Source organism: Cyclopterus lumpus, chromosome 15 (genome assembly GCF_009769545.1).
Source record: "Cyclopterus lumpus isolate fCycLum1 chromosome 15, fCycLum1.pri, whole genome shotgun sequence".
Classification (NCBI taxonomy): Eukaryota; Metazoa; Chordata; class Actinopteri; order Perciformes; family Cyclopteridae; genus Cyclopterus; species Cyclopterus lumpus.
The window spans coordinates 1256757-1271756 of record NC_046980.1 but is presented as its reverse complement, the minus strand read 5'-3'; the positions used below and the strand labels follow the sequence as shown (position 1 = coordinate 1271756).

At 40.1% G+C, this 15000-nt stretch overlaps 1 protein-coding gene across 1 annotated transcript; it reads left to right on the top strand.

Moving 5' to 3' along the window:
- Positions 1 to 1239: 1239 nt before the first annotated feature.
- Positions 1240 to 14994, top strand: mrps5 (mitochondrial ribosomal protein S5; the record flags this gene model as incomplete). The annotated part of the gene is made up of 10 exons (XM_034551631.1): positions 1240 to 1325; positions 3334 to 3483; positions 3652 to 3777; positions 4679 to 4792; positions 7583 to 7702; positions 7788 to 7822; positions 13416 to 13506; positions 13640 to 13686; positions 14090 to 14147; positions 14984 to 14994. Coding segments are annotated over exons 1-10 (801 nt in total), but the record flags the coding sequence as incomplete, so codon positions are not given.
- Between the last annotated feature and the right edge of the window lie 6 nt (positions 14995 to 15000).

Here is a 15000-nt window from a genome sequence, read left to right as displayed (position 1 = left end):
GGAGAACATTCCTGATCCAGGAGAACATTCCTGATGCAGGAGAACATTCTCCCGATGCAGGAGAACATTCCTGATGCAGGAGAACATTCTCCCGATGCAGGAGAACATTCTCCCGATGCAGGAGAACATTCCTGATCCAGGAGAATGTTCTCCCGATGCAGGAGAACATTCCTGATCCAGGAGAACATTCTCCCAATGCAGGAGAACATTCTCCCGATGCAGGAGAACATTCTCCCGATGCAGGAGAACATTCCTGATCCAGGAGAATGTTCAATGCAGAAGAACATTCCTGATCCAGGAGAACATTCCTGATCCAGGAGAACATTCTCCCAATGCAGGAGAACATTCCTGATCCAGGAGAACATTCTCCCGATGCAGGAGAACATTCTCCTGATGCAGGAGAACGTTCCTGATCCAGGAGAATGTTCTCCCGATGCAGGAGAACATTCCTGATCCAGGAGACCATTCTCCCAATGCAGGAGAACATTCTCCCGATGCAGGAGAACGTTCCTGATCCAGGAGAATGTTCTCCTGCATTGGGAGAACATTCCTGATCCAGGAGAACATTCTCCCGATGCAGGAGAACATTCTCTCAATGCAGGAGAACATTCCTGATCCAGGAGAACATTCCTGATCACTGCAATTAGACTTTGTAATGAATCACTTCTGGCAAGATACTCCTCAAATTGAACAACATCAGTAACCTTCGCAACTCTTCACTTACACATATATACACATATACGTTATACTTACTTAGATACACTTTATATACGTTATACTTACTTAGATACACTTTATACTTACTTAGATACACTTTATATACGTTATACTTACTTAGATGGACTTTATATACTTAGCTTTTTTTCATATTACGTTTTTCTTACATTTAATATGCTATTGTATTGTATTGTATATATTGTGCATTTGTTCATACTCAATATAAAGAAATATAAAGAAAAGGCCGTAGAGGTGAAAAGGCCTGTGTGTGTGTATGTGTGTGTGCGCGTGTGCGTGTGTGTGCGCAAGTGTGTAGCGCGTGTGTGTGTGTGTGCGCATGTGTGTAGCGCGTGTGTGTGTGTGCGTGTGCGTGTATGTGCCTGTTTAAATTAATGAAGAGGGTGAGAGAGCAGTGGATTGACCTGCCTATTATTTCCCCCATCCGCTTCTACAAAAATCGTAATATTAAATAATACAAACGCAAAACCCAGATCGAGTGTTTTGCACAGGCAGAGTTTGGACGCCTTGTTGTCCTCTGAAGGACCCTTCAGGATTCAACATGGCGGCGTCCTTACGGGTGTGCTGCGCCCTCCGCGTCGCAGTCGGAGGTGAATTATCTTCCTTTTGTTCTTCCTCCACAGCTTCTAGAAACAACTCGGAGTGTTTATGTTTACTGTATGTTTGTGTTCTGTTGAAGCCAGTTCTGTTAACTGACCTGAGACCAGTTCTGTTAACGGAGACCAGTTCTGTTAACGGAGACCAGTTCTGTTAACTGACCTGAGACCAGTTCTGTTAACGGAGACCAGTTCTGTTAACTGAGACCAGTTCTGTTAACTGACCTGAGACCAGTTCTGTTAACTGACCTGAGACCAGTTCTGTTAACTGACCTGAGACCAGTTATGTTAACTGACCTGAGACCAGTTCTGTTAACTGACCTGAGACCAGTTCTGTTAACGGAGACCAGTTCTGTTAACGGAGACCAGTTCTGTTAACTGACCTGAGACCAGTTCTGTTAACTGACCTGAGACCAGTTCTGTTAACGGAGACCAGTTCTGTTAACGGAGACCAGTTCTGTTGACTGACCTGAGACCAGTTCTGTTAACTGACCTGAGACCAGTTCTGTTAACTGACCTGAGACCAGTTCTGTTAACGGAGACCAGTTCTGTTAACGGAGACCAGTTCTGTTAACTGACCTGAGACCAGTTCTGTTAACTGACCTGAGACCAGTTCTGTTAACGGAGACCAGTTCTGTTAACGGAGACCAGTTCTGTTGACTGACCTGAGACCAGTTCTGTTAACTGACCTGAGACCAGTTCTGATAACGGAGACCAGTTCTGTTAACGGAGACCAGTTCTGTTGACTGACCTGAGACCAGTTCTGTTAACTGACCTGAGACCAGTTCTGATAACGGAGACCAGTTCTGTTAACTGACCTGAGACCAGTTCTGTTAACGGAGACCAGTTCTGTTAACTGACCTGAGACCAGTTCTGTTAACGGAGACCAGTTCTGTTGACTGACCTGAGACCAGTTCTGTTAACGAAGACCAGTTCTGTTAACTGACCTGAGACCAGTTCTGTTAACGGAGACCAGTTCTGTTAACTGACCTGAGACCAGTTCTGATAACGGAGACCAGTTCTATTAACTGACCTGAGACCAGTTCTGTTAACGGAGACCAGTTCTGTTGACTGACCTGAGACCAGTTCTGTTAACTGACCTGAGACCAGTTCTGTTGACTGACCTGAGACCAGTTCTGTTAACGGAGACCAGTTCTGTTAACTGACCTGAGACCAGTTCTGTTAACGGAGACCAGTTCTGTTGACTGACCTGAGACCAGTTCTGTTAACTGACCTGAGACCAGTTCTGTTAACGGAGACCAGTTCTGTTGACTGACCTGAGACCAGTTCTGTTAACTGACCTGAGACCAGTTCTGTTGACTGACCTGAGACCAGTTCTGTTAACGAAGACCAGTTCTGTTAACTGACCTGAGACCAGTTCTGATAACGGAGACCAGTTCTGTTAACGGAGACCAGTTCTGTTAACTGACCTGAGACCAGTTCTGTTAACGGAGACCAGTTCTGTTGACTGACCTGAGACCAGTTCTGTTAACGGAGACCAGTTCTGTTGACTGACCTGAGACCAGTTCTGTTAACGGAGACCAGTTCTGTTGACTGACCTGAGACCAGTTCTGTTAACGGAGACCAGTTCTGTTAACTGACCTGAGACCAGTTCTGTTAACGGAGACCAGTTCTATTAACTGACCTGAGACCAGTTCTGTTAACTGACCTGAGACCAGTTCTGTTAACGGAGACCAGTTCTATTAACTGACCTGAGACCAGTTCTGTTAATGGAGACCCTGAGACCAGTTCTATTAACTGACCTGAGACCAGTTCTATTAACTGACCTGAGACCAGACGGATGCATTTCCTCCACCAAAACGTCATAAAAAATTGGGCCAATTTGTAATCCGCCCTGCTGATGAAGTAGCTCTGATGAATCTGGTCCACGTGAGTCCGGCTTGTGATCCAGACTGCAGAGTCTCAGTCCACCTCGGCGTGGTGCCGGTCTGTCAGTAAGCTGTGCTCATGTTGCACGGTGTCCTCTGTCCTTGGGGTGCAGCACCCTTACTCGTCCGGGGGTCCCAGCTGGCGGGCCGAGCCTCCGCCTCCTCTCTGCAGAGACACCCAGCAGCTCCACTGGTTCCACTGGTTCCACTGGTTCCTGCAGCCGCATGGCAGCAGACCCGGCACGGCAGCTTCTTCAACAAGTGTGAGCCGCTCACTCATTAGCATATTTAATGATTTAATGAACACACTCATTAGCATATTTAATGATTTAATGAACACACTCATTAGCATATTTAATGAACGCACTCATTAGCATATTTAATGAACGCACACGCGGTTTGTGGTCTAATTGTCTTTCCTTCACTTCAAGTGACGGCGGAGGAGTTGTGGAAAGGTGTGCTGGCCGAGTCGGGTTCTGGGGCGAGGAAGGGCCGAGGAAAGAGAACCAAGCGCAAGCTGAAGAGGGACCTGAACCGAGGGCAGAACGTCGGAGAGGGTGAGACACCGCCTGTCTGTCTGTCTGTGTCTGTCTGCCTGTGTGTCTGTCTGCCTGCCTGTCTGTCTCTGTGTCTGTCTGCCTGTCTGTGTATCTGCCTGTCTGTCTGTGTGTCTGTGTGTCTGTCTGTGTGTCTGTGTGTCTGTCTGTGTGTCTGTGTGTCTGTCTGTGTCTGTCTGTGTGTCTGTGTGTCTGTCTGTGTCTGTCTGTGTCTGTCTGTGTGTCTGTCTGTGTCTGCCTGTCTGTCTGTGTGTCTGTCTGTGTCTGTCTGTGTGTCTGTCTGTGTCTGTCTGCCTCTCTCTCCCCTTGTTCTCTCTCTCTCTCTCTCTCTTCCCTTGTTCTCTCTCTCTCTCTCTTTCTCTCACCTTGTTCTCTCTCTCTCTCTTTCTCTCACCTTGTTCTCTCTCTTTCTCTCCCCTTGTTCTCTCTCTCTCTCTCCCCTTGTTCTCTCTCTCTCTCTCTCCCCTTGTTCTCTCTCTCTCTCTCTCTCTCCCCTTGTTCTCTCTCTCTCTCTCTCTCTCCCCTTGTTCTCTCTCTCTCTCTCTCCCCTTGTTCTCTCTCTCTCTCTCTCTCTCTCTCCCCTTGTTCTCTCTCTCTCTCTTTCTCTCCCCTTGTTCTCTCTCTCTCTCTCTCCCCTTGTTCTCTCTCTCTCTCTCTCTCCCCTTGTTCTCTCTCTCTCTCTCTCTCTCCCCTTGTTCTCTCTCTCTCTCTCTCTCTCCCCTTGTTCTCTCCTTCCCTTCACCCAGTCTGTTTATCTCTCAGTTTAAATGAATGAGCTTCCAGACTCAGCTGGACTTTTAAACTAAAGCAACTTTCAGACTCAAACTCAAATGCATCAGTGGTAGATTGTGTAGTTATTATGTCTCCTTGTCTCCTTGTCTCCTTGTCTCCTTGTCCTCAGGGCGGGGAGGTTTCCTGTGGCCCGGCCTCAACACCCCGGTGCTGAAGGACGGGACCCTGCAGAGCATGAGTCGCCGAGGGGAGAGCGAGCAGCAGGAGATGCAGGCTGAGCTGGGTACTAATGGAACATCTAATAATCACTTCTAATGACATTAACCATGAGTACATAATCAGTTCTAATGACATTAACCATGAGTACATAATCACTTCTAATGACATTAACCATGAGTACATAATCACTTATAATGACATTAACCATGAGTACATAATCACTTCTAATGACATTAACCATGAGTACATAATCACTTCTAATGACATTAACCATGAATACATAATCACTTCTAATGACATTAACCATGAGTACATAATCAGTTATAATGACATTAACCATGAATACATAATCACTTCTAATGACATTAACCATGAGTACATAATCACTTCTAATGACATTAACCATGAATACATAATCACTTCTAATGACATTAACCATGAGTACATAATCAGTTATAATGACATTAACCATGAATACATAATCACTTCTAATGACATTAACCATGAATACATAATCACTTCTAATGACATTAACCATGAGTACATAATCAGTTATAATGACATTAACCATGAGTACATAATCAGTTACAATGACATTAACCATGAGTACATAATCAGTTATAATGACATTAAACATTAGTACATAATCACTTCTAATGAACTTAACCATGAGTACATAATCACTTCTAATGACATTAACCATGAATACATAATCAGTTATAATGACATTAACCATGAGTACATAATCACTTCTAATGACATTAACCATGAGTACATAATCACTTCTAATGACATTAACCATGAGTACATAATCACTTCTATTGACATTAACCATGAGTACATAATCACTTCTAATGACATTAACCATGAATACATAATCACTTCTAATGACATTAACCATGAGTACATAATCAATTATAATGACATTAACCATGAATACATAATCACTTCTAATGACATTAACCATGAGTCCATAATCAGTTATACTGACATTAACCATGAATAAATAATCAGTTCTAATGACATTAACCATGAGTACATAATCACTTCTAATGACATTAACCATGAATAAATAATCCGTTCTAATGACATTAACCATGAGTACATAATCACTTCTAATGACATTAACCATGAATACATAATGACTTCTAATGACATTAACCATGAATACATAATCACTTCTAATGACATTAACCATGAATAAATAATCAGTTCTAATGACATTAACCATGAGTACATAATCACTTATAATGACATTAACCATGAATACATAATCACTTCTAATGACATTAACCATGAGTACATAATCACTTATAATGACATTAACCATGAATACATAATCACTTCTAATGACATTAACCATGAGTACATAATCAGTTCTAATGACATTAACCATGAGTACATAATCACTTATAATGACATTAACCATGAGTACATAATCACTTATAATGACATTAACCATGAATACATAATCACTTATAATGACATTAACCATGAATACATAATCACTTCTAATGACAGTACATAATCACTTCTAATGACATTAACCATGAGTACATAATGACTTATAATGACATTAACCATGAATACATAATCACTTCTAATGACAGTACATAATCAGTTCTAATGACATTAACCATGAGTACATAATCACTTATAATGACATTAACCATGAATACATAATCACTTCTAATGACATTAACCATGAGTACATAATCACTTATAATGACATTAACCATGAATACATAATCACTTCTAATGACATTAACCATGAGTACATAATCACTTCTAATGACATTAACCATGAATACATAATCACTTCTAATGACAGTACATAATCACTTCTAATGACATTAACCATGAGTACATAATGACTTCTAATGACATTAACCATGAGTACATAATCACTTCTAATGACATTAACCATGAATACATAATCACTTCTAATGACATTAACCATGAATACATAATCACTTCTAATGACATTAACCATGAGTACATAATGACTTCTAATGACATTAACCATGAATACATAATGACTTCTAATGACATTAACCATGAGTACATAATCAGTTATAATGACATTAATCATAAATAAATAATCAGTTCTAATGACATTAACCATAAATAAATAATCAGTTCTAATGACATTAACCATAAATAAATAATCAGTTCTAATGACATTAACCATAAATAAATAATCAGTTATAATGACATTAACCATGAATACATAATCAGTTCTAATGACATTAACCATGAGTACATAATCACTTCTAATGACATTAACCATGAATACATAATCACTTCTAATGACATTAACCATGAGTACATAATCACTTCTAATGACATTAACCATGAATACATAATCACTTCTAATGACATTAACCATGAGTACATAATCACTTCTAATGACATTAACCATAAATAAATAATCAGTTCTAATGACATTAACCATGAATAAATAATCAGTTCTAATGACATTAATCATAAATAAATAATCAGTTCTAATGACATTAACCATAAATAAATAATCAGTTCTAATGACATTAACCATGAATAAATAATCAGTTCTAATGACATTAACCATGAATAAATAATCAGTTCTAATGACATTAACCATGAATAAATAATCAGTTCTAATGACATTAGCGTTGTTTTCATCCGTATTTCATTTAATGGTCTTCTCTGCCATTGCACAACACTGCATCACATCTCGTCCGCTGATTAGTGGACAAACAAACAAACAAACAAACAAACAAACGAGGTTGAAAGCTCCACAGGGAACTTGTGATCTCGCTTGTTTAACATAGAAAACCAGTTGCTCCTTTAAAAGCTGCTGCTTGTGTCTCTGCAGTGCGCCAGAGGGACGAGTGGGAGAGGAAGAGGAAGATGAAGGTGAAGAGGGAGAGAGGATGGACGGGAAACTCCTGGGGGGGCATCAGCCTGGGCCCCCCGGACCCTGGACCCAACGGAGGTAAGCTGGCACCGACCTGAAACTGGTGTGTGTGTGTTTAGAAGATTTGTTCTAAATGTTCTTTCTTTCCTTCGTGTCTCCACAGAAACATACGAGGACTTTGATTCACGTGTCATTGAGGTGAGTGTTGTTCTTAAGAATTACTGACACTGTGCTGTACTGACACTGTACTGTACTGACACTGTACTGTACTGACACTGTGCTGACACTGTGCTGTACTGACACTGTACTGTACTGTGCTGTACTGACACTGTGCTGTACTGACACTGTACTGTACTGTGCTGTACTGACACTGTACTGTACTGACACTGTACTGTACTGACACTGTACTGTACTGACACTGTGCTGACACTGTGCTGTACTGACACTGTACTGTACTGACACTGTACTGTACTGACACTGTGCTGACACTGTGCTGTACTGACACTGTGCTGTACTGACACTGTGCTGTACTGACACTGTGCTGTACTGACACTGTACTGTACTGACACTGTACTGACACTGTACTGTACTGACACTGTACTGTACTGACACTGTACTGACACTGTGCTGTTCTGTACTGACACTGTACTGACACTGTGCTGTACTGACACTGTACTGTACTGACACTGTACTGACACTGTACTGTACTGACACTGTACTGACACTGTGCTGTACTGACACTGTACTGACACTGTACTGACACTGTGCTGTACTGACACTGTACTGACACTGTACTGTACTGACACTGTACTGACACTGTGCTGTACTGACACTGTACTGACACTGTACTGTACTGACACTGTACTGTACTGACACTGTACTGACACTGTGCTGTTCTGTACTGACACTGTACTGACACTGTGCTGTACTGACACTGTACTGTACTGACACTGTGCTGTTCTGTACTGACACTGTACTGACACTGTGCTGTACTGACACTGCACTGTACTGTACTGACACTGTACTGTACTGACACTGTACTGTACTGACACTGTACTGTACTGACACTGTGCTGACACTGTGCTGTACTGTACTGACACTGCACTGTACTGACACTGTGCTGTTCTGTACTGACACTGTACTGACACTGTGCTGTACTGTACTGACACTGCACTGTACTGTACTGACACTGTACTGTACTGACACTGTACTGTACTGACACTGTACTGTACTGACACACTGCAGGCTAATGATGCTTCGAAGCCTCAGAGGATGGTTTTCAGTTCACTCCAAATGGGGTGAACTCCAGTGTGGCGTGTGCACACGGAGGCGGCTGGAGGCGCGTTCTGCTGAGCCAGAGGAGCTGCAGTTGAGCACTAAATTTAATTTTTACTGCTGCAGTTTGGGGAGATAAGAGGCTCAATGAAGCAGAGGTAACAGTTACATGACGGGAGCACAAAAGGGGAACATGAGATTACAGAGAAAACATGAGGTGTGTAGCTCACAGAATCAGGCAATTTGTGAATGTTGGTTTTCAAATCACGAGAGATCACCCATTGGTTTGTAGATGACACTTTGAAGCCTCGAGCTTTGTGATTTCACAGTCGCCTTCTTATGCTTAGCCCTAAAGCATCTCCTGCTTTATGGTCTGTTTGACTCTAAATGACCATAATTTACTAAATGAACATCACGCTGTATTGAAGAAGACTTGAAACTAGAGATTGAGACCAAAAACTAATGTTTACAATGTTTACTGAGGGAATACATCAAGAGAAGTAGAGTCATTTATATAGACTTCTATACAACCAGAGGAGTCGCCCCCTGGTGGTCAGGAGAGAGAATGCAGCTTTAACACATGAAGCATAGACTTCTATACAACCAGAGGAGTCGCCCCCTGGTGGTCAGGAGAGAGAATGCAGCTTTAACACATGAAGCATGGACTTCTATACAACCAGAGGAGTCGCCCCCTGGTGGTCAGGAGAGAGAATGCAGCTTTAACACATGAAGCATAGACTTCTATACAACCAGAGGAGTCGCCCCCTGGTGGTCAGGAGAGAGAATGCAGCTTTAACACATGAAGCATAGACCTCTATACAACCAGAGGAGTCGCCCCCTGGTGGTCAGGAGAGAGAATGCAGCTTTAACACATGAAGCATAGACTTCTATACAACCAGAGGAGTCGCCCCCTGGTGGTCAGGAGAGAGAATGCAGCTTTAACACATGAAGCATAGACTTCTATACAACCAGAGGAGTCGCCCCCTGGTGGTCAGGAGAGAGAATGCAGCTTTAACACATGAAGCATAGACTTCTATACAACCAGAGGAGTCGCCCCCTGGTGGTCAGTAGAGAGAATGCAGCTTTAACACATGAAGCATAGACCTCTATACAACCAGAGGAGTCGCCCCCTGGTGGTCAGGAGAGAGAATGCAGCTTTAACACATGAAGCGTAGACTTCTATACAACCAGAGGAGAAAGGTTTCAGGCTGAAAGTCCAGTAGAATGTGAGATTAGGACGGAGGAACACACACCGAACACATACTCTATTCCGACGGCCTAACGAGGATAATTACTGAACATCCCCAACACACACTGACCTGAGATCAGCTGTATGAACACACTTCATTTAGATTCTCTCGTCCGGCTGTATTTTACCTTAATTCAATTAGCACTAATGGACCGTCCCTACTGAAGTAATGGGGGTAATGCTGCAAGGTCACACACACATTCTGGACATCGACTTTCTGTCACACACACACACACACACACACACACACAGACAGTGTCACATTGATAGTCTTCCCCAGCCCTCCCGCCTGATAAATAAAAGTGGTGTCCCAGACATTAGGCTTCCCCGTGTGTGTGTGTGTGTGTGTGTGTGTGTGTGTGTGTGTGTGTGTGTGTGTGTGTGTGTGTGTGTGTGTGTGTGTGTGTGTGTGTGTGTGTGTGTGTGTGTGTGTGTGTGTGTGTGTGTGTGTGTGTGTGTGTGTGTGTGTGTGTGTGTGTGTGTGTGTGTGTGTGTGTGTGTGTGTGTGTGTGTGTGTGTGTGTGTGTGTGTGTGTTCAGGGCTAATGAAATGAAAAAAGCTTACTGGAATAAAAGGCTTGTCTCCCAAGGACGATGCCGGCATGCCATTAGTGAACACATCCAATGGGAGAGAGGGAGGGATGAATGAAGTAAGAGAGGGAGGGATGAATGAAGTAAGAGAGGGAGGGATGAATGAAGTAAGAGAGGGAGGGAGAAGAGTTGTCAAAGTGAGTTAGGAAGTGAGGGAGGAGAGTAAAGAGAGTGAAGCAGTCGAGCCGGATGGACACAATCTAAGTCTTCGTTCTGGAGATCCGTGTCACCCCCCCAGAACACATATATATATATATATACACACATATATATATATATATATATATATATATATATATATATATATATATATATATATATATATGTGTGTGTATATATATATATATTGTTGACCAAACTCGTGGGTGGTTAACCTAAACTCCAGCGGTTCCTTCCTCCTTAGTCAGACTGTACTGTGTATGGACCCAGTGGTAGAGGTGTGAATGCTGCCCCCTAGTGGTTCAAAGCAGGTAGCTAAATGTTGTACATTTTAATAGTAACATCATTAACTGCAGAGAAGATTATACCTACTTTTAATAAATAATCTAGAATGAATGAATCATTAAATCATGTCAATACATGTAAGAACCATATGGAGTACTATATATTGTTCAGGATATTATTATAATAATAATAATCATATGTTTGGTGATGCAAAACCTGAATTAAGAATTTAATCAAATATATATACATATAATATATACATAATATAAACATGTTTTTTTTCTTATTTTATTTTAAGACAACACAAGCAACGCCTCAACAAACTATATGGACGTGTATATGGACGTGTATATGGACTTCAAGCGTGTATAGAAGGATTCATAATGTATTCCATGAAACCCATGCGTGATAATTCATGTCCTCGTGATGCGTCTGCAGGGTTTCTGTCAACAACCTTGAAAGTTTTGCCTGGAATTTGGTCAGAACTCTCAATTGGATTAACACGAACAAAGTATAATATCTAAAGTGGGACTTGTGAATTAATGCGGCGCCATTTATTAATTTGTTAAAAGCATGACTCGTATTCGTGGCTGTTTAGAGTTCACGACCTCGCTCGTCTATAAACGGAACGAAAGCTGAGACACTTTTAAAAATCCATAAACAAAGATGGCCGCTCTGCTTATCGTTGATTACCTGAAACCTTCTGCATGAAACACGAGTCTGGTATAAGAAGTGTGATATCGCTCGTTGGTTTGTGGATGTGTGGAAGCCTTGAGCCGTATTATGGTCTGTCGTCCTCCTTCATGGAGCTCTACTCGTCTTCTCAGCTTCTGACACTAAACACAATAACACACATTTGACGAGGTTTGTCACGACAGCAATGAAGAGCCTGTGAATTGATTTACATTGACTGACGTTCAGAGTTTCAATTCAATGTGAAGAACCGGATCTGACTCCTTTATGCATTTGACACTTAACTGGTTTAACATCAGTTCATTTCATTTGTGTTTCCAGCTTTCAACACAAACGCACAAGAAGGACAACTTTATGAAATAGGACATGAAGCGAAAGGAGAAGAGGACTGAAGGCCATTTATTTATTGATTATTAGATGAACGGCGTACATTTTGGTGATTTATCTCCCCCGATCACTAATCCATCAGAGCGGCCCGTCTTCGAGGTTTTAGATGTGATTTATGGTTATCCACCACGCTTATTTGATATTAATTGCATATTGTGCTTCTGGTCTCACTGGAGGAGAAGTAGTTCTACTGGTGTTTGCTGGCTTTATTCCGCCTCCTTTGTGTGCACTGACACGAATGTTGGAGTGCATCTTTATTCAATTTATTTAGATGAATTAGAAATTATTAGTTATTTTCCTTTTTATTTATTGAGAACCAGTTTCTCATTTACAATGAAGCCAAAGAGGCGAGTCAATACGAGACAAAAGAAAACATCTTTGTCTCTGCTGCGCTGTGTCTTTGTTGCTCTGTGTCTTTGTCTTTGTTGCTCTGTGTCTTTGTCTCTGCAGCTCTGTGTCTTTGTCTCTGCTGCGCTGTGTCTTTGTTGCTCTGTGTCTTTGTCTTTGTTGCTCTGTGTCTTTGTCTTTGTTGCTCTGTGTCTTTGTTGCTCTGTGTCTTTGTCTCTGTTGCTCTGTGTCTTTGTTGCTCTGTGTCTTTGTCGCTCTGTGTCTTTGTCTTTGTTGCTCTGTGTCTTTGTCTTTGTTGCTCTGTGTCTTTGTTGCTCTGTGTCTTTGTGGTTTAAACTCGCTTCATTGAAGCAGAAGTGAACTGAAATGTATCGATTATAATGTTCACGCCCTTTTTGTAAAAAATAGGATTAATATACTATTCCTTTTTTTATTATTAATTGTCAACAAATATCAAGTAAAGTAAGTAGTATTTCTGAATCTGGTCTTTTTAGTAAAAGTGGACTAAAAAAATATTCCCAGTTTAGTTTTTAAGCCCTTTGACTTTTATAATAATGATACTAATAATAATTATAATGGTCCAAAATGATGTAAAAACTGCATAGTTTTAAGTAAACAAATATTGTTGAGGGAAGAAACCTCAAAGCTAAATCAACATCTTTTATTCGCTACTCAAATCAGAATTTTAACATAATAATAACACACACCAACATGCGCTTATTGTTTATTCATTTCCCACTTCAAACACTGGCTGTTCACTGGTTGTTTACTTGTTGTTGTTGTTGTTGTTGTTGTTGTTTTCCAGGTGAAGAGTGTGTTCAACATGACCGCGAAGGAGGGCAGGAAGCGGTCCATCAGCTGTTTGGTCGCGGTGGGAAACGGAAACGGAGCCGCAGGTTCGACTCTTTTGAAAAATGAAACCCGATAAATTATTTTTTTCATTTGTTGACTTCTGAAATACGGACGAGATTATTTCCTCTCACTCGTCAACAAAGATGAAAACAATACGTTTAATTGTTTCTCATGCAGGCTTCGCTTTGGGGAAAGCAGCCGACAGAATCACAGCTCTGAGGAAGGTGATGATGATGATGATTATTATTATTATTATTCTGTGTTATCGTCCACAACGCATTGCATTCCTAATGTCTGTACGTGTGTAATATGTTTAATATATAGTTTAATACAGTATGTGAATAGATTTGACTGATTGATGTTTTCAACAGAACTTTATTAAACATTTAAACTCATTAATGTTCAATTACACTGAAACTAAATGTATCGTTTTATACACAACAGTCAACATAATTGTATCAATATGGAGATTATTAACTGGCTTTTGTTCCCGTCAAGTTTCTGTAATATATTTTTACTAAATGCATCCGATTTAATTAATTAATTAAATGAATGCAGTTTGTCTGCAACTTTCCTATCGAGATGTTAAAAATAATAATCCAAACTTTGTGTGTTCGTGATCTTCAGGCCAAGAACAGAGCGATCCACTACCTGTTCTACATCGAGCGCTTCAACAACCAGACCAGTAAGTGGTCCTCTTCCTCCTGACTGGTCCTGAACCAGTCTGTTTACTGTGTGTATGTACATACACATTCCTACTCATATACATATGGACACTTTTCTTTCTTTAAGAGGGCGAAAAAGATGAAGAAACTAAAATGTCAATAAAAATGATCAATCTGACTTTTAAATGCTCCACAGGTTTCAGTTTTACCGTTGTGTGTTTATTGATGGATGGGTTATGTATATGTGTGTGTGTGTGTGTGTATATATATGTATATGTATGTATATATATATATGTGTGTGTGTGTGTGTGTGTGTATATATATATATATGTGTGTGTGTATATATATATATATATATATATATATATATATATATATATATATGTATATGTGTGTATATATATGTGTGTATATGTATGTATATATGTGTATATATATATATGTGTATATGTGTATATATGTATATATGTGTATATATATATATATATATATATGTGTGTGTGTATATATATATATGTGTATATATATATATATGTGTATATAAATATATATGTGTATATATATATATATGTGTGTATATATATATATATATGTGTGTGTGTGTATATATATATATATATACACATGTGTATATATATATGTGTATATATATATATATATATATATATATATATATGTGTGGGTATGTATATATATATATATATATATATATATATATATATACACATATATACATATGTTGAGAAAAACAATATATACACCTCGGTTTGTTTCTATGTTTAATAATGTTTAATAAAGTTGTGTTGGATTTGAATTGTTCTCTAATATTAAGTCACGTTATTGTTTTTCTCAACAGTTTATCACGACATTCTC